The sequence below is a fragment of the Oncorhynchus clarkii genome, chromosome 6 (genome assembly GCF_045791955.1).
Source record: "Oncorhynchus clarkii lewisi isolate Uvic-CL-2024 chromosome 6, UVic_Ocla_1.0, whole genome shotgun sequence".
NCBI lineage: Eukaryota > Metazoa > Chordata > Actinopteri > Salmoniformes > Salmonidae > Oncorhynchus > Oncorhynchus clarkii.
In genome coordinates, this window is record NC_092152.1 from 18,866,608 (window position 1) to 18,892,235 (window position 25,628).

The 25,628-nt window shown below is 44.1% G+C and overlaps 1 protein-coding gene across 3 annotated transcripts in view; it reads right to left on the minus strand.

The window, feature by feature from the left end:
* Window positions 1-25,628, minus strand: part of LOC139410708 (proprotein convertase subtilisin/kexin type 5b) — a 50,641-nt gene continuing 25,013 nt past the window's right edge. Inside the window, exons 10-24 of one of the 3 annotated variants that reach the window (XM_071156134.1) lie at window positions 24,107-24,210; window positions 23,083-23,200; window positions 21,820-22,008; window positions 21,344-21,480; window positions 21,003-21,128; window positions 16,913-17,015; window positions 15,685-15,878; window positions 15,288-15,372; window positions 10,924-11,027; window positions 10,668-10,806; window positions 10,183-10,298; window positions 4,830-4,932; window positions 3,581-3,717; window positions 776-976; window positions 1-225 (exon numbers count right to left, since the gene is read on the minus strand). In XM_071156134.1, the coding sequence (XP_071012235.1) occupies window positions 56-225; window positions 776-976; window positions 3,581-3,717; window positions 4,830-4,932; window positions 10,183-10,298; window positions 10,668-10,806; window positions 10,924-11,027; window positions 15,288-15,372; window positions 15,685-15,878; window positions 16,913-17,015; window positions 21,003-21,128; window positions 21,344-21,480; window positions 21,820-22,008; window positions 23,083-23,200; window positions 24,107-24,210 (2,026 nt within the window). In that variant the 3' untranslated portion in view covers window positions 1-55. Of the gene's footprint in view, window positions 226-775; window positions 977-3,580; window positions 3,718-4,829; window positions 4,933-7,462; window positions 9,281-10,182; window positions 10,299-10,667; window positions 10,807-10,923; window positions 11,028-15,287; window positions 15,373-15,684; window positions 15,879-16,912; window positions 17,016-21,002; window positions 21,129-21,343; window positions 21,481-21,819; window positions 22,009-23,082; window positions 23,201-24,106; window positions 24,211-25,628 lie in introns of those variants that run through there. The other 2 variants (XM_071156135.1, XM_071156136.1) reach the window with 2 other exon arrangements.

The following is a 25,628-nucleotide window of genomic DNA, read 5'->3' on the forward strand; positions in this document are numbered from 1 at the left end:
TTTGGCAGTCTGAAAGGATCTAAGATGATCAGTATTAATGTAAAACTTCTAAGTATTAGTCTAAGGACTTGGGGGGGATCTGAGGCAGTCTAGTGGAGTCTGTAGTGGGGTTCGAAAGTAGATTGTCTTGGACTTTCGTGACAAGTGTATACTTACTCTGCAGACATTTCTTACAGCCCTCCTCACAGGGCAGACAATCCTCATACTCTGGGTCCTCCACCTCACCTGTAGGATAGGTACATCATACATACATCACACACATTAAAGACTAATGGATCTATCAACACTGGCACCACAGCAGCCATTCAATACATTGCTTTAAACTTTGCTAGTGTGGATATTGGAGTCATACACACTCATTGGACTATCAGACGCATAGTTACATTCATACCAATGCTATCTATTACCATCGCTGGATGGGAGACAGAGGTGAGATTGGGGTGTGGCGGCTTTACAGCAGCACTGAGAGGGGAAGATGTTCAATGCAAAGTGTTCTGAGGCGTGAGCTGTGGCAGGCTGCAGGGCCGTGCAGGGGATCAGTTTGGACATGTCTGACACATATGATAAAACTTTATTTTCATCCTCCCCTCTCTCTCGTTTTAGCAGTTTTCAATCATGTCTCCCTCTCAAACATTCTCTGTCTCAGACTCAATCTTTTAAATATATTTTTTTAAACGGTAGTGTGGTAGAGCACAGAGGACAAAAGGAGATGAAAAGTGGGGGTCGGGGGGGGAGAGAAGAGAACAAGTTGAGTGTACTTGGTGGGGTGTCTCACCTTCGCCACACTCCAGCGGGACACACAGTCCGTCTCGGAGGTAGTGGGAGGGGCTGCAGTGGAGGCAGCTGTGGAAGTCGGTGCACACAGTGCAGTTGACGGAGCACACCTCACACCGCTTCCGCCAGGAATGGAAGAAGCCCTCTGGACACACGTCACGACACTCCCCTCTATAGTGGTACCTGTCTGTCTGGAACTTGTCTTGGCCAGGCAGAGAGACAGACACAGTCAGTTTCATTGGCAAAAACACCAGTACAAACACACAGACAGTGAGTCAGTGGATCAAACAGACAAAGACCTACTAAGATCGTAATGTTGCTGCATTGAACTTTGTCATTTCCTTTATCTTCAAACGATTCAGACAGGAAATACGCAGCTTCATAGCAATACATCCTAAAACAGCTCCCTGGGCGCCTAGTGTGGCAGCCCCCTGCAACTCTCTAAAACCTGTATACTGTATGTATGTGTCTTTTGTAACGCCGGCGCGTTTTGGACTTCTAATCCCTTTTAAACATTGTGAGCTACAGACTCCTGGTATGCACCATTGAATTTGTCTATATATTCTGCATCCATAGAAACCAACCATTAGTCTGTGTATCATGGACGGGGGCTGAACTAGAGCGGTGTTTGTGAAACAAGGGCGAATCCTGAAGGAGAACGGGCCCGGTCTTTTAACAAAAATATCTCTAGAGTCCTAATGGTTCGAGTAACAAACTATTAAAAGCAATCTATTAAAGCTGAGACTCTCACGAAGACGCTCATGTGACATGTTTTGCTCTATGACACTCACAATCTACACAAAAGTCATTATAATGTAAGGGGTTCTTCGACATAGAAGATCATAGTACATCCCTGGACATAGTGTATGTAACACTGTAATAAACTCACATAGGCCTCCCGAGTGGAACAGCAGTTTAAGGCACTGCATCGCAGTGCTAGAGGCGTCACTACAGACCCGGGTTCGATCCCGGGCTGTATCACAACCAGCCTTGATCGGGAGTCCCATGGGGCAGCACACAATTGGCCCAGCGTCGTCGGGTTAGGGGAGGGTTCCTCACACTCTAGCGACTCCTTGTGGCGGGCAGGGCGCCTGCAGTGTGTTTCCTCCGGCACATTGGTGCGGCTGGCTTCCGTGTTAAGTGGGCGGTTGTTAAGAAGCACGGTTTAGCGGGTCATGTTTCGTAGGACACATGACTCGAGCCTGTTGGGGAGTTGCAGCGATGAGACAAGTTCAAAATTGGGGAGGAAAAGAGGGTAAAAATATATATACAGTACCAGTCAAAAGTTTGGAAACACCTACTTATTCAAGGGTTGAGTAGGTGTGTCCAAACTTTTGACTGGTACTGTTTATATAACACTTAAAATAAAAAAATCTCATAGTTGCTTTTACAAACTCCACACAGTTGTCACTGACTAGTTAGATATATATTTCCCAGTGAGAAACTTATTTCTGTACAGAATTCATATCAATTCATTTTTGCTGGTGTCTCGGGACATGTAGGGTTAAAAGCGGCAGTCAAATTTTGGTTGGACCTTGTGTGCAATTGACCAATACAGTGATTTAATATATTCCAAATCAGCAGTAGGTCGAAAAGTAAGGATCTTTCTCAATTACTTCAGCATTTCTCTTTCTAAGATTTATCCCACTTCCTTTATGCATTCTTCCCCTCCTTTCTCCTCTTCCTTTCTTTACATCTCTACACTAGTCTCACAACACCTTTACTTGTTTCTCGGAGAGCAATCATATCAAACTCTAGCCTATATTAGTCAATTATGTGATATCTCATTTAAAACATTCATTACTCCATCAGGAGTGAGATCATGTCAGTATTCTGAGGCAGTGGTTCCCAAACTGTGGGGCGCGCGAGGGGTCAACATGGGGGCACAGGGGTCCGGCTTTAGACTTACTCTTGAAAGTTGTAATAGTAGAATTCACAAGGTGCAATTTTGAAATTGGGTAGTGCATCATCAGTTCCTCTTGTCATGTTAGTCATTGCATACATTGGAAAGCTATTTATAACTTGAAATGTCCAGATCAACTAGCCCATGCCAGCTAACATTTTGTATAGCCCCATTTCTTTGTTTTTTTAGCCCATAGATATTGCTGTAATTTTTTTGTCACTCAAATATCACATGAATACACATTAGACGTGGCAAAATTTATAGAAGTGCAAGAAAATCTCCTTTAAAACGGGAACATTTTCTTTGCACCCAATGACAACGTGTTGAATTGCAGAAAATAAGCTCTAATCTGCTAAATTCTCTCCACCAACAAGAGGGGTGTAAACAGTTTGTGTCATGAACAGTGCTTGTGCCTGTGGAAACAGTTGTGGTGCATGCGCAGTGGGGGCTCAGGATGTTCCCCAATGCTGGAAGCCCCCCCCCCCCCCCCCCCTCCAAGAGTGAAAAAGTTTGGGACCCCTGTTCTGAGGTACTATGAATATAAGAGAACATCTTTGGAAAGCACGTGAAATAGACACTGGGCCATGGAGTTATTGTTTTGTCTCCTCAAATTCCAGACAGACTGGTTTTAAACGGAAGCACATTTCTAACTAATTGAATGTGTCTGTGTGCACGTATTGATAGGGTGCCAGCTGCATAGAAATCTGGTGTTCATCTGCTCTCTATGCAGTCTGGCATGTGTGTCTTTCAGTCAGCCCTTTGTGTGGCTAGAGTCAGTATTACAGTGTTGACAGAGATAATACTTTCTGTCACACACTGTAAAAACAGAGCTATTACCATCGATATCATGTTCTCCATTGATGTTGTGGGTGCTTTATTATGACTAAGAACTGATGATTGTACCTTTGTCACAGCTTGTGCAGTTGTCAGGTCCTCCATCATCACACTCCTGGCAGGTGTGGTGGCACAGGTGGCACTGCCTCTCCATGGCATAGCGCCCCCCCTGGCACCGGATTACACACTGGCCATCTTCAAAATACCTGGGGGGTTATGGTTGAGAACACACATCGCTTATGCACTGGTTTTCATGACTTTATTACATCAGTATAACATAATACATGTTAAGAATTAACATTTAATGTATAATTAATGTACACTATAGACAATATACACACATTATCTATGAGAACACTGCAAACAGTGCATTATTGCTACATAGAGCATTATAAAGGGTTAATGAATGTATTCATTGTAATACATAGTATGAAGGTGTTCGATAAATACTTGGAGTGTTTTGATTGAAGGAGAACCAGAGTGGAAGAGTTAGTTGGACTTGATAAGGCAATGGCATAAAGTCAGCAAAGGTTATACATCCAATGAATGTTTTCTAACAGCTGTGATCCGATCTCTTCATTCATTCATAATAAGCTTGAATAATTCTGGTTGTAATAACACTCAATGTAGCTATAACGTTTATGATGAGGTTATAGATTGTGATATATGCTGCATAATAGTTTATCGTTCCTCATTGTGTATCTATTATTACATCTTTTCTTTTCTATTATTTATCCATTTTCTTTCTCTCTGGATTGCTGGGAAGTGCCCGTAACTAAGAATTTCACTATTAGTCCACACCTGTTGTTTATGAAGCATGTTGACGAATAAAATCTGATTTTTGGATTCAAATAATATACACAGTTAACGTAAATGGTTACCTTGAATAGAATTTCAATAATATTGACATGGAAAGTATTTTGTATCTACAAGGTATGATCATCATTCATGAATATGTTGATTTCATTTAGTTTTGTCATGGCTTAATCTCGGTTACCCAGAAGTAAAATAATCGCGAAAATTGTCACTTCCCATTTACATGCGAACCTGTCCACGAGAGATTAGTCATGGCTGAACTTCCAAAGCAAAGTTTAATCAAAGAACATTGTGATGATAAATATCATCTCACTGACATTCAGTGGATCAAACGGTGCTCCAGGGTCGTATTCACAAGGCACCGAACAGAAGAAAACTGAAACGGAGAGGGACTGTCTAAACAAGTCCAATACAAGACCCCTTTTCTGTTTTAGTTGCCATTTTGTGACGATGTGCACTATTGAATACAACCCATTCTAATACACTTGTATGTCTGTCTTACCTACTGGATGGGCAGCTTATGCAGTCCTCCTTCTCAGGACCTACGCACTTATAGCAGGTGGCGTAACACAGGTGGCATTTCCCATGCCTGCTCAGGTACTCACCTGAAAACAGAGGGAGAATATACTTACACAACCCTACTAGGACTCAGGTCTCACACAACTGACACATACTCCACATCAGTGGCCTGACAAATGTCCTTTTCATACTACTGAGCTGAGCAGAGCCGAGCCACACTGCGCTGGCCTGGTTATGCATCCACCATAGTTGAAGCCACCTTCAACATAGGCACCAGGACAACATGTCAAATGATATCATTCTTTTGGTCAGGTGAGGTCAACACTACTACTACTACTACTACTACTACTACTACTACTACTACTACTTCTCATGCATTTTTTTTTAAAACTCTCAACGATTCTGCTGGTGAGTTTTTTTTCAGCATTGAAAAGAGATTTGAGGAATTAACATTACCTACCCCCTCCCCCACCATAATTTCTATCAACACCCCCCACCCCACCTACATGTACTAGGACATGACTGACAGAGGGTGGGGGTGTCACAGCCCTCCGAGGGTAGCAGTGCGAGGTCGCTGACTGTGGGCTCTGGCTTTCTGTGAAAAGCCAAATTGTTTTCGCGGGCAAAACAAAAGCATCTCTTTGTGCTATCAACACAACGGGCAGATGCTCCCATTCAGACGAGCCTGGGCTACCGCCATTCAAATAGCCCCCCTCTCCCCAAAACACAGAACGCAGGGAGAGAAACTAAACTCGACAAAAGACAAACGACTTCTGAATAGAACAGCTCAAAGAATAGAGTGAGGAAAGAATGTGTCACTTGGAGAGAGCCGGAGTTGTTGCAGTGATGGAGTTGGCTGACCTTGAGGGCAAACTGACAGCAGGAAAAGCATTTTACACTGCCTGATATGGACCCTGGATACCAGACCTGGTTGGTATTCATTAGTGCAGTGTTTCCCAACGGTATACATTTTTCTGTTGTAGCCCCTGACAATATGTACCTGATTCAGCTTGAGGACTTGATGATCAGTTGACAAGTTGAATCAGGTGTGCTTGTCTGGGGCTACAATAAAAATGTGTATGGTTGGGGGTAATCGAGGACCGGAGTTGGGAAATACTGCATTAATGCATGCCTTAGCAAAACGTTTTGCAATAGAAAACAAAATGAGTGTTTCTGGTAGTCAGGTATTCTCTCCCTGTTTCAGTACATTTTCTTCCATTTGGTGCCTAATTAACATTACCCTGGGTTCAAATGGTATCCATTTTCTTTCAAATACCACAGTGGTGCTTGATTGAGCTTGCCTTGCGCAACAGAACCAACCCTGCCCATCTGGCATGTCAACCAGGCCCATTCAAATATCAAAGTGTTTTGAAAGAAAACAAACTGTTTGTACACAGGGTCCAATATGAAGAAATTGTCTTGAAAACGAGCAAGTACTACTTGAATTTGTCCAATAAGAAACTGATTTTTATTTACAAAATGATATCTGTCGCAATAACGTTTTGCTTGTGTGCCCTACTGAGCAAGACCCAGACTTGCTGGATATTGACTGGGGCTACAATGGTATTTGTTCACTATGCATAATCACTACAAGTATACTGTACATTGCTGCATTCATTAAGACCAGTAGTGCTGCATTCATTAAGACCAGTAGTACTGCATTCATTAAGACCAGTAGTACTGCATTCATTAAGACCAGTAGTACTGCATTCATTAAGACCAGTAGTACTGCATTCATTAAGACCAGAGGTACTGCATTCATTAAGACCAGTAGTACTGCATTCATTAAGACCAGTAGTACTGCATTCATTAAGACCAGTAGTACTGCATTCATTAAGACCAGTAGTACTGCATTTCTTACAATCACCAAATCTAACGGCAGTAATAATAACAGCAAAATGATTAGTAGTTGTGGAAGAAACTGGCAATCTTAATGCAGGTAGCAGTGGTAGTGAATGGGGATACCATCTGGTACCATTCTTAAAATCTGCTCCTTTTTCTCTCCCAACCTTCACTTGCTAATATCACACTTTGACTGTACGCATGCACACATCAGTGGAGGCTGCTGAGGGGAGGACCGCACATAATGGCTGTCATGGAGTAAATGGAATGGCATCAGATGGAAACCATGTGTTTAATATATTTGATACCATTCCACTAATTCCACTCCAGATATTACCACGAGTTCATCCTCCCAAATTAAGATGCCACAGACCTCCTGTTGTGCGCGTGCATACACGCTACATGTGACAACTACATGCGAGACTACAAACTGCATGTCCCTTTGGATAAAAACATCTGCTAAATGACCAAACACTATTATTATATACATTCTGTAAATTCTTGCAGGAACAATGTTGGGTGAGGAATAGACTGGGAGGTTTATCATATAACCAGGGTTGTGTTCATTAGGGCTCGCAACAGAAAACATTTCATAACTTTTTGCAATTGAAAACAAAAATGAGAATTTATTTTTGAACAAGTCCATGAAGTCTCTCCCTGTTTCAATCCGTTATTTTTCCATGTTCTGCCTAATGAACACAACCCAAATAAACAGTGTGGGACAATGAGGATGTTCACAATGACCAACAGCTTAGCAGAAAAAAAACTAAAAGATGAACAGATTAACCATTTTAATTAGTAATAACATTGATATGTATAACATCGACACTCGTTTACAATATAAATGTGTGTGTGTGTGTGTGTGTGTGTGTGGGGGGGGGGGGGGGTGTCTGACAAGACATGATATAAATCAACATACTACTGACACTAATCAAATCTAAGTCATCTTCAACAATGACCAAGAATACGTTTCTGTTAATCAAAAGGATCAATCAATCTTTATTTCAATTAAACCACAATCAACAGTACAACACGACTACAGTAATACTGTAATTGTTCAAAAAGGTATAAACCCACATTGAGAATTGAATTTGACACATTCTTTATTGGAATACAGTGTCGTATTCACCTCAGTACTCATTCTATAATGGGTTTCATGAACAGGGTATTCAACCATTACAAAGTTGACTCCCATGGCCTGCGTGTTACAGAGAGACAGACTGTGGTCCAATTTTGCAGCACCAACCATTGTCTTGGATTCTCAGTCTCTGATGTGCTTACAACCTGGGTCGTGTTCACCAGGGCAAGCAACAGAAAAATGTTTTAATACATTAATAAGTAACAGTCTTTTCTTCCAATGAGGAGCCAAATGAACACAAATCTTAATGAAATGCACGCCCTTTGCTATAGTGTCATGGACATGTCTTGAATGTGTGGCAGCTAGCAAGGATAGAATAACATTTAAACGAAGTTCACCAAAAAACGTCAACCATATCAAAATTGTTTGATGATCAAGAAGATACAGAACCACCTCTGCTCGAATGCAATGACATAACCGTGCAATGTTGTGGAATAAAGCCCTGCTAGTGCTGTTTGTCAGTGCGATGGCCCCATGGTCTCGGGTAGCAGTAAGAGGAGTCTTGTTCATTACGGCACGCAACGAAAACTTAAAAGCATTTTGTAATGAAAATAAGTGTTTCTTATTGGGCGAGACTAGGTCGTCTTCCCTGTCTGTCAGTTTTCTTATGTTTTGTGCCTAAAAGATACGACCCTGATTTATCTAATGTGGTCTTTGATAAACAGATCTGATCTTAGTGCCTGTGGAATGATGAGTGAGTCAAGGGCACCTGTAATACTTTTTCTCTCACAACCTGAAAAATAGATGACAGTTTAGCAGTCAGGATTCCCTGTGGCACACAATGAATTCCCTGCGGCATTTAGAATGGGGACATGATTTTCCCACCTATCAATTCAAGTGTTTGCACAATCCTGCTGTGTGTGTGTGTGTGTGTCCTCACTTGGCAGATAGCAAACGCAACCCAGACAGTTTCACATTATTGAGTGAGCTTTAACATTTATTTACAAACACACAGCCGGGGGTTGGTACGTTCATCAGCTTTCACCTTCGCATCGTTACTCGAGGAGGAGCAAAAAACTGAAGTAAACACAGATTGGCAGGTCCCTCCTGCAAGCTACACATCCTATACTGGAAAATGGTACAATTATTTTGGCATCGATGCTTTGGTCCCAAAATACCGACACATTATTTGTTTTTGTTTTTTTAGTAAGTCCCAGTTGCTACTGTCGCCCTGACCACATGTCCCAGTACAGAAAAAAGGTAGGTTTGTTGTAGTTCTGTCCTCACACCTCTGACGCAGTCCCTTAAGAGGCCCAGATTTTCTTATAAATTATGTGACTGAGTGAGTGGGCTTGGGTAGAGGGGTGCCCCCCCCCCGGCTCCCTGCGGGACCTCCCGTCACCCTTTTAGCGAGCATGTTCTGCAGCACAGTTGCTGCAGAACTTTTCTCTGGCACAGATTGTTCTTTTTTACAAGCACACAGAAACTGCCTTCCGCCCAAGATTCTTCATTTGCTTTCCACATACCAGGAAGAAGAGATAAGTGGGGGGGGGGGGGGGGGGGGACAACAGGCATAGCCATGGGATTGGTCAGGACAGGCGGACAAAGCCAAGTGGATTGGTCAGGAGGGGTCAGGTGACAGAAAGAGTTTAGGTTTTGATCCATCAGAGGTGTGATGTTCATCGGAGGGGAAAGATTGTAGTCCAGCAGGAATGATTGGATCCATGTCGGAAAGTAAAACAGAAATTTGGGGAAAAAGAGAAAAAACGTCAATCAATTTCAAAGAGGGTCAATTTCAAAAGTCAAAACATTGTCATTTTTCATCAGAGAGGATTTTGCACAGAAAAAGTGGATCGCCAGTCTGTCATAACCTCAATTTGAAATATGTTTTTTTTTACTTGCTGTGCACTCAAACTAAGAATCCTTCATTTGTTTTGTAGTCAATAAAAAGCCATTGGTCTCAGTGGGTCATGGACAGACTGGGGATGACAATTTGAAGACAAATCAGATCATCAAAAACATTCATCATATCTCACAGACAAATGGGCCCTATAGGATAGGACTGAGAAGGTTAGCCATATCAATGGAATACCAACAAGAGCATGGATATTTTCTATCCTAGGTTACAGTATGAGGCCACAAGACCAACCTTCCATCTAGTGTGAGATATGGGGAAGGCATTGCAGAATCAGACAGAAGTTGCCCAATTTTAAACATGCGCAATTTAGACAAGACGTAAAGAGAGATTGGTATAGATTAGTTAGGGGTGAATGCATGAGCACAGATCGTGACAAAAAGAGAAAGAGCACTGAGAAAGTTTAAAACCGCTGTTACCTGTGCAGTGACTGAGCAGACACTTCTAGAATGAGGTCCTTAAAGAATCTATAATACATATAAGAGGGTTTCTAGTACTCACCATCTTTGCAGATGGTGCTGACCACACACACTCCTGCCTCCAGGTTATAGCCATTCACACAGGTGCTGCAGTTCGTCTCACCGGGCCCTGTGCAGGCATAGCAGCTGTGGTCACACCTGGGGTGGGGGGTGGGGGTGGGGGGGAGGGCGGTTTAAAGCTATAGTTTAGGTCATAGTTGGATAGAGGGAGAACTTTTCACAAAGCGTGTTTGTCCCTTTTTCCAACTTTATGATTTTGGTACATCAAACAGGAGGGCTAACGCACAGATATCCTCCAGACCACATAGCGAGTAGTGTTAGATTACAAAGAAGGAAAAAGGCAGGTTTAAGGGACCTTAGGTATATGACTGATGTTGGAACCCTTTTAAAGATTATAGTCCGGTTTGAGGCAGTTTGACAGGATAAACATGCCAGGTTCTAGGGAGGAGGTGTAGAAGAGAGGAGGAAGTGTAAGGTGTGGAGTTTGTATGCGTCAAGCAGACTCACTTCCTGCAGGACTTGTTGATGTCGCCCTTGTCCGAGGTCTGCTCATACATGTAGTATCCCACGCTGCAGGTGGACACACAGCGCCACTCCTCCAAGAAGTAGCCCTCTGCACACTTGTTACACGCCTCCATCCCCGTGCCTGCAGACAGGGGGAGACTGTGAGCAGTGCACAAACTTCACTTTAGGCAAAATATTGATTTTTACTTTGGCCAACTGACTGGGAGGGACCATCTTTACTTTATGAAGGGAGCTTTACCTGCACAGGTGGCACACGCTCGGTGGCACAGCTCACAGGTCCTCCTGTGGCCATTATAGTAGGTCCCAGGGTCACAGGTCATTTGACATTTATTCCCCTGAAGACTGGAGAGCAATACACTGAATTACAAAAGGCACACGTTAGTACACAACACACTTCACTGGCAACCGGTCCCTTTTTTCATACATCAAATTAAAATCAGAAACTGTCCAGTGGTTTTCAAACCTCTCCTCAGATGTCCTCCCCAGACATTTCCCAATTTTTTTGTAACCCTGAACTAGCTCACCTTGATTCACCAATTCAAGGGCTTGATGTTTAGTGAACAAGTCGAATCAGGTGTGCTAGCTGTGGAATAGTTAAAATACTTGGAACGGCTGGGGATCCCAGAGGAGAGGTGTGAAAAAAATATATGTTTAAGAACAGCACTAAAGGTTCTAAACTAGGAGGTCTTCACGGATATATCCTAACCCGATTACCAGAGATCCAACCCGGTATCCGAACAGGTCGGATCCAAAATTCTGTAATTGACCCTTGGATCCCATGTCGGCTCACACTCGGTGGACACTGACCTCGAATCGGTGTGAAAATATCTGAAATACCGACCAGAGCCGAAATTATATTAGAAGAAAATATCCTGATGAAAATACAAAATTCACCTCTATAAATCACGTGCTACACATGGCAGTTTGTTCAGTCTAAAGCATTAATCTCTCTTCCACCTGTCTGCCTCTCACCTTCGCTGGCTTCATCTCTTGCTATAGCGAACTTGCAACATTGTTTCAACTGGGCCCTCGTGGTTTCCCGTGCCAATGAGCTCGGAACAGACAGCCTATTTTATGATGTTTCCACTGGGGATATGGGATCAGCAACATGTTGCTATGTCACACCGAGGCAAGGATGTTACTTAAGCATATTGAGAAGGAGAGTGTTGGAAAGATTTTTCAAATGCAATAAGAAATACTCGCAAATGGATGTAAAATACTCTGTGCGTGGTGCCAATTTTTTTATTTTGAGATGCTCCGCAGCTCATAAGTGGTGGTGAGTTAATACAATCAGAAATACTATCATTAGACATCCACAAATGGGAACTTTAATAGGCCAGGCACACTTGTGCACAGGCCAGGTACTTCTATGCGTGCTCAAGCAAAATACACTGAACAAAAAATATAAACGCAACATGTAAAGTGCTGGTCCCATGTTTCATGAGCTGAAATAAAAGATCCCAGAAATGTTCCATACACACAAAAAGCTTCTCTCAAAATGTGTGCACAAATTTGTTTTACATCCATGTTAGTGAGAATTGTGTCCTTTGTCAAGATAATCCATCCACCGGACAGGTGTGACATATCACACAGGTGCACCTTGTGCTGGGGACAATAAAAGGCCACTAAAATGTGAAGTTGTGACACACAAAACAATGCCACAGAGGTCTCAAGCTGAATGTACAATTGGCATGATGACTGCAGGAATGTCCACCAGAGTTTTTTTCCTAGGTAGTGAAATGAACAATTCAATTACCATAAGCCACCCCCCAACATTATTTTAGAAATTTGGCAGTATATCCAACCGGCCCCACAACCACGACAGCCCAGTTTCCCGCCACATCCGGCTTCTTCACCTGCGGGAAAGGCCTATGCCTTCCTACGCCCACCCATGACTGTGCCCCAGCCCAGTCATGTGAAATCCATAGATTAGGGCCTAATGAACTTATTTCAATTGACGGATTTCCTTATATGAACTGCAACATGTTGCATTTATATTTTTGTTCAGTATATATCAAAAATAAAGATTAACAAAGGGAAAACAACTCACAATGAATGTGCACAAATCTGTGGGAGAACGAAAACGTCTGCCACACACCTTTTTGGTGTCAACATTTTAAAATTAGGGATGCATTTATGAAAATACTAAGCTGTAGTGTAGATCAACTCTATTTTAGATAGGCCAACATCAGAAAATACTAAGCTGTAGTGTAGATCAACTCTATTTTAGATAGGCCAACATCAGAAAATACTAAGCTGTAGTGTAGATCAACTCTATTTTAGATAGGCCAACATCAGAAAATACTAAGCTGTAGTGTAGATCAACTCTATTTTAGATAGGCCAACATCAGAAAATACTAAGCTGTAGTGTAGATCAACTCTATTTTAGATAGGCCAACATCAGAAAATGCATGTGAAACATTAACATTCCCTGCTTGCCAGACAAGTCAAAACTATTCTGCTGGCATGCACAGCAATAAAGCTGCAATTTTAATCTTTCGGATCCATTTGGGTCCGATACAGACCCGACCCAATTTGGATCCGATTCGCACTCATCTCTGACATATTCTGGGTCGGATCTGGTCCACCTTGGAACCGAATATACAGTGCATTCGGAAAGTATTCAGACTCCTTGACTTTTCACATATGCAACAAAATGTGCAGCCTTAATCTACACACAATACTCCATAATGACAAAGCGAAAACATTTCTAAAAACCTGTTTTTGCTTTGTCATTATGGGGTATTGTGTGTAGAATAAGGTTGTAACGTAATAAAATGTGAAAAGTCAAGGGGTCTGAATACTTCCGAATGCACTGTGTGTGTGTGTGTGTGTGTGTGTGTGCGCATGCATGCATGCATACATGCATACATACATAGCAACATCTCCCCCATGTGTGTGTGCATATATACACTGCTCAAAAAAATAAAGGGAACACTTAAACAACACAATGTAACTCCAAGTCAATCACACTTCTGTGAAATCAAACTGTCCACTTAGGAAGTAACACTGATTGACAATACATTTCCCATGCTGTTGTGCAAATAGAATAGACAACAGGTGGAAATTATAGGCAATTAGCAAGACACCCCCAATAAAGGAGTGATTCTGCAGGTGGTGACCACAGACCACTTCTCAGTTCCTATGCTTCCTGGCTGATGTTTTGGTCACTTTTGAATGCTGGCGGTGCTTTCACTCTAGTGGTAGCATGAGACGGAGTCTACAACCCACACAAGTGGCTCAGGTAGTGCAGCTCATCCAGGATGGCACATCAATGCGAGCTGTGGCAAGAAGGTTTGTTGTGTCTGTCAGCGTAGTGTCCAGAGCATGGAGGCGCTACCAGGAGACAGACCAGTACATCAGGAGACGTGGAGGAGGCCGTAGGAGGGCAACAACCCAGCAGCAAGATCGTTACCTCCGCCTTTATGCAAGGAGGAGCAGGAGGAGCACTGCCAGAGCCCTGCAAAATGACCTCCAGCAGGCTACAAATGTGCATGTGTCTGCTCAAACGGTCAGAAACAGACTCCATGAGGGTGGTATGAGGGCCCGACGTCCACAGGTGGGGGTCGTCCTTACAGCCCAACACCGTGCAGGACGTTTGGCATTTGCCAGAGAACACCAAGATTGGCAAATTCGCCACTGGCGCCCTGTGCTCTTCACGGATGGCGGATGCTTTAGTCCAGGTCTGGGAGGAGATCCCTCAGGAGACCATCCGCCACCTCATCAGGTCATGCCCAGGCGTTGTAGGGAGGTCATACAGGCACGTGGAGGCCACACACACTACTGAGCCTCATTTTGACTTGTTTTAAGGACATTACATCAAAGTTGGATCAGCCTGTAGTGTGGTTTTCCACTTGTATTTTGAGTGTCTCCAAATCCAGACCTCCATGGGTTGATAAATTTCATTTCCATTGATCATTTTTGTGGGATTTTGTTGTCAGCACATTCAACTATGTAAAGAAAAAGGTATTTAATAAGAATATTTCATTCATTCAGATCTAGGATGTGTTATTTTAGTGTTCCCTTTATTTTTTTGAGCAGTGTATATAGCTACATTAAGCACACACACACACACTTTTTCTTTCTGGGTCCTGTTGGTGTATGATGGGAATTTCACTTAGGTGTGGATCTCAATTTTAGGATCAGAGAAGACCTCTATTCTAAACCTCATTCTGAGAAGTTCCTGCGAGAACAGGTTTCTGTGGTGACCGGAGCTGAAAACAACTGGCCTGGGTTATATTAGCTCTGTTTCCCAGAAAGGATTTGGGTTTTTGTCCTCCCTCTTCTGTGAATGGTGAACAAATGTGACTGTCTGTGGTCTTGCAGGCGTTCGGAAGGATTACGGCACGTGTTACCACCGCTGTCTCAGACAGCACTGAAAACTAGCAGGATTAAGTCAGGCTGGATTCAAGACCAATGTTTTGAAACACTTCAAAGTGTTTGGTGGCGGTGATAATCAAACTCCAGAGACATGGAAATGTCCCTGGACCGTTTAGTGATGCAACTACTACTACAGACCAGCAGTGTGTGTGTGGGGGGGGGGGGGGGGCTAGAGGTGACGGGTTCAGAGGGAGAGTGTTTGGCTTGGTGGGTTTGGCTTACCTCATCCCTGGTTTGCATTCTGTGCAGATATTAGACGTGGTGCACTTCTTGCAGTTCTCGTTGCATCTTCTGCACATGTTGGAATCTGTAACTCGAAAGAAGACTAGTCAGATAGGGGCCAAAGAGGCATTGGAAGTGTTGGGGGGGGGGGGGGGGGGTCAGCGGTGGGTAAGGGAGAAGAGGCGGAGTTTGAGGATGGTGGAGGGGAAGGGCGAGGGTAGGTTCAAATCTGTGCCTCAAGGTTTCATACCTGGGACACCAGATCATTGGTTGGTTTTCTAGCCAGTCAGTGACAATCAATCAATCAACCAATTGCCTTCAAGGCAAGTCAAGGCCCATATTAGAATATTCCTTGTGTGTGTGTGTGTGTGTGTGTGTGTGTGTCTGTGTGACTTGCCGTGGTCCAGATAAAAGCTGTCCACACAGCTGGCCACACAGTTGTTGGAGCCCTCGTTAAGGTGGAAGCCCGGTCTGCAGGTGGAGCACTGGTCACTACGGCTACCAACACAAGTCTCACACAGAGATGAACACTTCTTACAGCGTTTCCTGTCGTCGCGGAAAAACCCAGATGGGCACTCCGACACGCACGTCCTGCAGCGGCGTGGAGAAAGAGGGAGAAGGATGGGACAGAGACAGAGGAGAAATATGTTATCGCCATACAGGAACAGGCTAAAGGAAAGAAACGGAATGCTAGACTGCATTTTTGCACTCTGACCGCTGACTCTGTTTGAACAAGGTGATAAACCAAAATCCACTAGATTCTAGAATAACAACCCCTCTCCTCCCATGGGAGCGAACAAAGCTCATGGCCCAAAATTATACATAGCATATGTTTCTGTGCGTATCAGATTTGTGACTGCATCAGCGTGGGAGTGTGTGTGCGTTTCTGTACGGTGAACAGGTGCCTTCTTTTAAAGCACATCTGTTAGATAACTTCATAAACCGCCTCTGCCCCTTCGATCTCACGCTGTTTTTTAATAAATGTAAAACCGTGTTCTCCAAAACTTCTCCCATGTCAGAGCCCCCCCCCCCCCCTCCAACCACACTCACATCCCCACCCGTTAGACGAGGTCATCAAAGAGAAACATAGGGATATAATTATGAGCATTAGCGTCAGTACCCCTCCCAAACCCCACTCCAGCTACATTAAGCACTCAGGGGTTGAAAGTAGTGGAAAAATATTGTATTCTTAAGATGGCTAATGATACGGTTTTACAACACAAGACAGAGGCACCTGCACACCCCTCTTGTTTATTAGTGTACTGTGTAATGTGCACCAGATATAGGCAATTACAGTGGACTTAGATCTCCACTGAACACATTCACACAGGTCAACCACCCCCTCTCACACACACATTCGTTTGTTTTGGAAAACGGTTTGTTTATGGTACGCCTTACTCTACGGATCATGGCCTCGTAAGAATGGTTCTCACCGTGTGGCAATGGTCGGGTCACCACCGACTTCAATCAGAGTAAACGAGTGAGACAAGAGAAGTGCAATGTCCCTGACACTGCAGTCTTTTGACCAATCAGATCTTCTGCCAATAACTGGGAAAAAGATCAGAATTGGGCTGCCTGTGTAAACACAGCCTATGACTAGGCAGCCAGAACACTGACATTCTAACCTGGTGTTGTTCTTGAACTTGAGGAAGTAGTGGAGGCAGTTGTTGCACTGGTGAGGTCCGGGGCCTTCACAGCCGTTCTCGTTGCACTCACTGTTACAGAGCCCTGGTGAAGAGGATTGTTATACAGAGCATTATGGGTACTGTAATACACCATGCTACAGGGGGTGGGGAGGTTAGATGACTTTATGAATGAGACAAAACTGGGTGCGACTAAGTTTTGAAGAAACAACCGTGTGATGTTAGGGTGCAGTGTCTGATGTGTACTACAGCGAATCACATTACTGTTAGAGAAGTAGAAAGTATTCAGTGTCTGATGTGTACTACAGGGAATCACATTACTGTTAGAGAAGTAGAAAGTATTCAGTGTCTGATGTGTACTACAGGGAATCACATTACTGTTAGAGAAGTAGAAAGTATTCCGTGTCTGATGTGTACTACAGCGAATCACATTACTGTTAGAGAAGTAGAAAGTATTCAGTGTCTGATGTGTACTACAGCGAATCACATTACTGTTAGAGAAGTAGAAAGTATTCAGTGTCTTGTGTAATATTCTCCTATTGCTAGGTCTGTTTGAGTGAGTGAGTGTGTGAAAGGTGTTCCTATTGTGCAGAAGGCGTGTGTTATGTCTAACAAGCATAAAAAAGTTGGGGGTGTTTATGTTCTGCTATTATGGCTGTGGCTGATCACACTGGCTAATGACTATCAGCTGCCTGCTCACTGTAACCCTGCAGGAGAAACCCACAGAGGTAGAGAAAGGGGGAGAATAAAAAGAGAAAAAACGTGTACTTCTCTTTTCCTACTAGCACGGACTTTGCTGATAACGAAGTTATGGAAAGAGCTAGAGCTATAAAAGGAAAGTGGTTCAAGGTAGTGCGAGATAGTAACCATAGGAGGCACTGTACAATCGGAAAGTATTCAGTCCCCGTTACAACCATTTAGTCACGGTAATTAGGCTTCTCCAAACTCTGATGCTGCTGCTGGTCATTAGTAGCCTACCAAACTTGCTAACTGCCAGGTACTCCAGACTCTATTGTCCCTCTAATCACTCTGACATCAAAGCAAATGTCATTTGAAAATCTAATCAAACACGTCATGAGAGCCCATATTACGCAACACTTCTATAGGTTACGCAATTGTGTGAGAAAACTGATCTGGGGAAGGGTACAAAACTAATTCTGCAGCATTGAAGGTCCCAAGAACATTGGCATCCATCATTCTTAAATGGAAGAAGTTTGAGATATCTGTCTAAAGTTGAAGTCGGAAGTTTACATACACTTAGGTTGGAGTGATTAAAACTCGTTTTTCAACCACTACACAAATGTCTTGGCAAGTCGGTTAGGTCATCTACTTTGTGCATGACACAAGTAATTCTTCCAACAATTGTTTAGACAGATTATTTCACTGTATCACAATTCCAGTGGGTCAGAAGTTTACATACACTAAGTTGACTGTGCCTTTAAACAGCTTGGAAAATTCCAGAAAAGTATGTCATGGCTTTAGAAGCTACTGATAGGCTAATTGACATAATTTGAGTCAATTGGAGGTGTACCTGTGGATGTATTTCAAGGCCTACCTTCAAACTCAGTGCCTCTTCAGTTGACATCATGGGAAAATCAAAAGAAATCAGCCAAGACCTCAGGAAAAACAATGGTAGACCTCCACAAGCCTGGTTCATCCTTGGAAGCAATTTCCAAACACCTGAAAGTACCATGTTCATCTGTACAAACAATAGTATGCAAGTATAAACACCATGGGACCACGCAGCCGTCATACGGCTCAGGAAGGAGACACGTTCTGTCTCCTAGAGATGAACATACTTTGATGCGAAGTGCAAATCAATCTCAGAACAATAGCAAAGAACCTTGTGAAAACGCTGGAGGAAGCAGGTACAAAAATATCTATATCCACAGTAAAACAAGTTCTATAGCGACATAACCTGAAAGGCCGCTCAGCAAGAAAGAAGCCACTGCTCCAAAACCGCCATAAAAAAGCCAGACTATGGTTTGCAACTGCACATGGGGACAAAGATGGTAATTTTTGGAGAAATATCCTCTGGTCTGATGAAACAAAAATAGAACTTTATGGCCATAATGACCATCATTATGTTTGGAGGAAAAAGGGGGAGGCTTGCAAGCCAAAGAACATCATCCCAACCGTGAAGCACAGGGGTGGCAGCATCATGTTGTGGGGGTGCTTTGCTGCAGGAGGGACTGGTCCACTACACAAAATAGATGGCATCATGAGGCAAGAAAATTATGTGGATATATTGAAGCAGCATCTCGAGACATCAGTCAGGCAGGAAGTTAAAGCTTGGTTTCAAATGGGTCTTTCAAATGGACAATGACCCCAAGCATACTTCCAAAGTTGTGGCAAAATGGCTTAAGGACAACAAAGTCAAGGTATTGGAGTGGCCATCACAATGCCCTGACAACAAATCCCATAGAAAATGTGTGGGCCGAACTGAAAAAGCATGTGCGAGCAAGGAGGCCTACAAACCTGACCCAGTTACACCAGCTCTGTCAGGAGGAATGGGCCAAAATTCACCCATTTTATTGTGGGAAGCTTGTGGAAGGCTACCCACGTTAAACCATTTAAAGGCAATGCTACCAAACACTAATTGAGTCCATGTAAACTTCTGACCCACTGGGAAAGTGATTAAATCATTTTCTCTACTATTATTCTGACATTTCACATTCTTAAAATAAAGTGGTGGTCCTAACTGACTTAAAACAGGGAATTTTTACTAGGATTAAATGTCAGGAATAGTGATAAACAGCGTTTAAATGCATTTGGCTAAGGTGTATGTAAACTTCCGACTTCAACTCTATCTATCTATGTGATGGGATGTATAGACATTTTGGAAAGTATGTGGATATCATTTTTTTATCTGTAGAATACATAGGATAGAATAGTACATATACAGTACAGCAATAGTTTAATAGGATGACATTGACTAGAATACAGACTCTTCCTAGAGCTGGCCGCCCAGCCAAACTGAGCAATCGGGGGAGAAGGGCCTTGGTCAGGGAGGTGACCAAGAACCCGATGGTCACTCTGACAGAGCCCCTCTGTGGAGATGGGAGAACCTTCCAGAAGGACAACCATCTCTGCAGCACTCCACCAATCAGGCCTTTATGGTCGAGTGGCCAGACCAAAGCCACTCCTCGGTAAAAGGCACACGACAGCCAGCTTGGAGTTTGCCAAAAGGCACCTAAAGACCATGAGAAACAAGATTCTCTGGTCTGATGAAACCAAGATTGAACTCTTTGGCCTGAATGCCAAGCATCACGTCTGGAGGAAACCTGGCACCATCCCTACGGTGGAGCATGGTGGTGGCAGCATCATGCTGTGGAGAGGTTTTTCAGCAGCAGGGACTGGGATACTAGTCAGGATTGAGGCAAATATAAACAGAACAAAGTACAGAGAGATCCTCGATGAAAACCTGCTTCAGAGCGCTCAGGACTTCAGACTGGGGCGAAGGTTCACCTTCCAACAGGACAACGACCCTAAGCACACAGCCAAGACAACGCAGGAGTGGCATCGGGACAAGTCTCTGAATGTCCCAGCCAGAGCCCGGACTTGAACCCGATCGAACATCTCTGGAAAGACCTGAAAATAGCTGTGCAGCGACGCACCCCATCCAACCTGACAGAGCTTGAGAGGATCTGTAGAGAAAAATGGGAGAAACTCCCCAAATACAGGTGTGCCAAGATTGTAGCACCATACCCAAGACAACTTGAGGCTGTAATTGCTGCCAAAGGTGCTTCAACAAAGTACTGAGTAAAGGGTATTAATACTTATGTAAATGTGATAATTTTGATAAACATTTCTAAAAACCTGTTTTTGCTTGTCATTATGGGGTATTGTGTGTAGATTGATGAGGAAAAAAACTTTTTAATACATTTTAGAAAAGGCTGTAAATTAACAAAATGTGGATAAAGTCAAGGGGTCTGAATACTTTCCAAATGCACTGTAACAAGGTAGCAAACAGAGAGGTAAGGAACAGAGAGTGGTAGGGAGAGAACTCCTGTATTCTGTCCTCCACCACTTTCTTTAGTCTCTCCTTCCCTCCCTCCGTCATATTCCTCACCATTGTACTCCTCAGTGAATTCTTCGTCTGCAGGGGGCTCGGCCGAACGGGGCTTGTCGCTGCGCAGGGCGGAGTACGGGTGCACGGAGGTGCCATATAGCACCAGAGACCACTCCTTCAGCTTACCTGGGGGGTTATGCAGCCCAGCATAGCATCAGCAAAGACAGACAAGAGAGAGGGTGAAAAAATACACATCATTGGTTTACTGCTACACAATATAACTCTGGTTGGTGAGTATCCTTAAGCGGACAGTTCACTTTAAGCATATTTTGCACTGGTGCCGTCGCTTCTTTAGACAGGACTTCTCTAGTCTACTGTACTACTTCTCTAGTCTACTGTACCTGGGACTTTCTGGCTGCGGAGCTGCGAGGGGGAGTCATGGATCTCCAGGATCCAGTCCCCGGCCGCTTTCTCCCCCCAGCAGTGAGTGGTCATGAACTCCCAGTTCTTAAAGCCCTCCATGGAGTGGTCAAACAACCTAGAGGAGACCGCAAGTCAACCACATTTCTATTTCCTACAAGGGAGAAACCACATGGTTCAACCACAATCAGACCACAAACTGGAGAGACTCAGTAGTAGAAACATGTTGACCAGTGCTCTTCAATCCTGGTCCTGGGGAGCCACAGGGGTGTGCAGGTTCTTCTTATTCCGGTCCAGTACCAACACATCTGGTTAAACTATTTAACGGCTTCATGATTCGTCTAAACAAGTGTGTTATTGCAGGGATGAAACACAAGCCTTCATGCCAGGAGTGAAGAAACCCTGGTGCGTAGTGTAAGAGCGAGCGTAGTAGAGTAGAATTGAAGGGGAGGTTCACCTGTTGCCAAGCAGCTGGGACTTGGTTCCCGAGGGGGACGTGAGGTTGATTGACAGGTCACCGCGGCGCGGGTGTGTGATGGTGATGCGTACGATCACATGCTCCAGGTAGATGACATGGTGGTTGGAGTTGTCAATGCAGCCGGTGGCCTTGTACACAGAGCGCACCACATGCTCCGGGCGGATCGTCCTGCAGGCAGAGGGAAGCAACCAAATCAGGTGTCAGTGTCAGAGCAGTCACCCAATCAGAATCTAAATCTGACGTGTGAGAGGAATTGGAACCCAGCTATCATGGATTATTGATGACTCTGAACTGTGTTTTTTTGAGAGCAGAGGGGACAGGACGAGTGATATCACAGCTTGGCTCCCAAACACTATGCCAGAATCCACGCTAGCACGTGTGTGGTTTGAGGTGTAGATCTGCATTTAAGTGTGCTTGGGACAGGGGGGGGGTTGGGAGGACGAGACAAACCCAGATTACGACTTCCCTGGCAGTCTACAGATCTCATGGTTCTCTCCAATACTCCAAGGATGAGAAGGCCCAGACGTTACCAAATGCAATGGAGAGGCCAGCCAAGGGGTGTCTCAGTGCAGAGCCCAGCGGCTGTAAGATGACGTCCTGAGGACAGCTCCAGAGCAAAATCACAGTGTTGCCAAAACACACCCGGTGCTGCCTCACTTCACATACTACAAACACTCCCTCAAAACACAAACATATGCTTCCCATAAGATTCCTATTGTCCGGCCATCATGGGGCTGATAGATAGGGATATCGACTGGGGAACTAGCATGAGGCTAATTGGTTCCATTCAAAGCCAGTAAACTAAACTGTGATTGGCTCGTCAATGTGTTCAACAAGGGCCCGATTAAGCATCCAGCTGCACAGAAAGAAAAACAAGCAGATCAAATTGAAAGGGCCTGTAAGTCATCTGGGATGTGTGTGCGCGCGCGTGCGTTAGACCCTCCAGAACTAATGCTTGGCTGGCTCCCCTCAGTGTGCAGGAGCTTGCACAATCCCATACATGTAGGTGCATGAAAACCTCTGGACAAAAACACACACCCCGGGAGAGTCAGTAGGCACGAAATGGGAAAATATTATCCAAAACGGAGTGAAACAACTTTTTGCCCTGATGAACACTACCCTTGGTTGTTGTTTAATATAGTGTTGTAATGTATTTGTCAATAGCTTTGAACAGATCACATTTGATTGGTTGGTTGATTGGGTAAGGACAAGAAAACTAGGGAGTCGTTGGTTGTGTAGTACCTGATCTGGCGGTCGGCACTCTCCACACAGATGTGCTGGGCGGGGACCTGCTTCCATCGCTCCGCCTCCTTTACCATAGCCTCCGCGTCCATCAGACCAAAGCCATACAGGTGGCTGACTGCAAGACACGCCCACTCATCAGGCAATCCGAACCGTTTAAAACATCAAGTCAATACATACACCGACCCATATACATATCTATACAGTGTCTTTAGGAAGGATCCACCACAATTACCACAAATGTGTTGCCTTCCAACCTGGGTTGTTATTGAATTCAGATGTAAACAACATCCCACCCCCAAAAAATCTAGACAGTTAACATGTGTAACAGCCTGAAATGTTTTAATTCGATAAGTCTCCACCGACTTTCCTATGACAGAGCTTGAGTAATTCCAACCAGAGGAATGGATAAAGAGTACAGGATTCTAGTTGACACAGGAGTGGATACTTTTACTTTTTTTTTTTTTACTCATTTGAAACAAAATAAAAAATGTCAAATTAAAATTGTGCAATGTTCTATGGTCACTGTATATGGCTCTGAGTCTATAGTTATTGATGTCATAGAACAATCAATTAAAAACAGTATCACATCAATGTCAACCCAATCAACACAGCCAATCAAATATTGTTTCCTCACCCGCTCTTTCATTACGCTGTCACCCTTTCTCTAAACCTCTCCATTTCCCTCTGGGTGACATGCCCCCCCTTCTCTCTCTCAATTTCCCATTGCTCTTTGAAACAGCCACTTGGAAAAACTGAAGACAGACTGGGACTGCAGCCTGGCTGACCCTCAATTCACATACTACAAACACACAAATATCACTCTCACACACACACACACACACACACACACACACACGTATGAAACAAAGTACACCACATGGAATGCCTGACAGGTAGTTGGCAGGCGGTGGGATGTTTTATGGTGAGCGACTGGGACAGTCAGGGGTATGAAAGAAAGAGGGGGTGGGGGAGGAGGAGAGTAGCTGAGGTGAAGGGAGGAGAGGAGGCAAGTGTTAAGCACCGTTGTATCCAGCGGCATTGGTCTTCCAGTCAGGGGCATTGAGGTGGCCGGCTCGAGATGTCTTGACGATGATGTGCTGAACATCCCTCCACGACAACAGAGGACTGGGGGATAAATCACAAAACACCACAGACACACATTGATGACCAAATATACAGACTTCAGTGTGTGTACACACATTTAAAAGGTGAATGGATGTGTGTGTGTGAGAAAAAGAACACGAGAGAGGGGAGAAGAGGGCGAAATATAGCAGATATGTCTATCCATCTCCCTCCCCTGTCTGATCTCACGTAAAACCATTACAAGATGGTAGCCATGTGTCCTTTGATGCAAAAACACACACAAAAAAAAAATCTATATGTGGGTCACCAAGTTTCCCGGGAATCCCCTCATATGCCGACCAGATGCTTAAATTTTTTTTCCTCCGTCTCTCATCTCTCCTTCATCCTCTGGGCACAGCATTCCGGAACATTCTAGAAAAGTACTACTCTGCATGGATATATATTTTGTGGAATGGGGAAAACCTTCACAACTACCCAACGCCAACAAACTCTTGAACACTAGTGGGACAGTATGTGGATGTGTTTCCCTTCCCAGGAGTCATCTGTCCAGACGTCTGCCATTACGCTCGCTGTCCAACACTCACTCTGTTGAAAGTTTTTTTTTTTTTTATTCAAGTGAAAACCAGAAGTTGTTAGCCTGGGCGCCAGTAATAGTGTAACAGTGTTGCTTCCTTCCCACTCTTTGCCCCAACCTGGGCTCGAACCAGGGACTCTCTGAACACATCGACAACAGTCACCCTCGAAGCTTCATCACCCATTGATCCACAAAAGCCATGGCCCTTGCAGAGCAAGGGATACAACTACTCAGAGCGAGTAACATCACCAATTGAAACGCTACCAGCGTGCACCACTAACTAGCTAGCCATGTCAATTCCATAAGGACAGAGAGAGGTCTTCTGGAGGGGGAAAGCAGGGGAGTCCCAACTCCAATACCTTCCAATACCTATCCATAAAAACAGATTCATTGACAAACAAAACCAATAGTTTAACTCCACAACTCCATCCATAATTCAAGTTCTAGAAATGTTTCATCATCATTGCCGTGGTGCCCTAACTAGGCCATGGCACAGGCATCCTAACATCATTTGAACGCTGCCAGAGTGCACACACACACAAACTGTTTCAACAGCTCGTTCGGTCCCAACAGACCCGACATCAAACCCAGCTGAATTCCTCAGTGAGCAGAGCGTCTCCTCTGGTGTTCTGACTGAAGTGTAATTATGGTATAAACATACAGGCGTAATCTGAGGCGGAGGGAGGAAAGATAGGCTGGATTTCAAATGACAGAGCAGGCCTGCTGGCAGCCCCAGCTCCTCTCGGGTATGTTTATCAAAGTCAACTCCACTCTTTCATTCACCAGATAACCACTGATACCATCAGCAGTGCTCAAAGAGAAGTTTGTGTGTAAGTAAAAGGCGGGGGGGCAGCAGAGGACAGAAAGAGAAAGTGAAGAAAGGCAA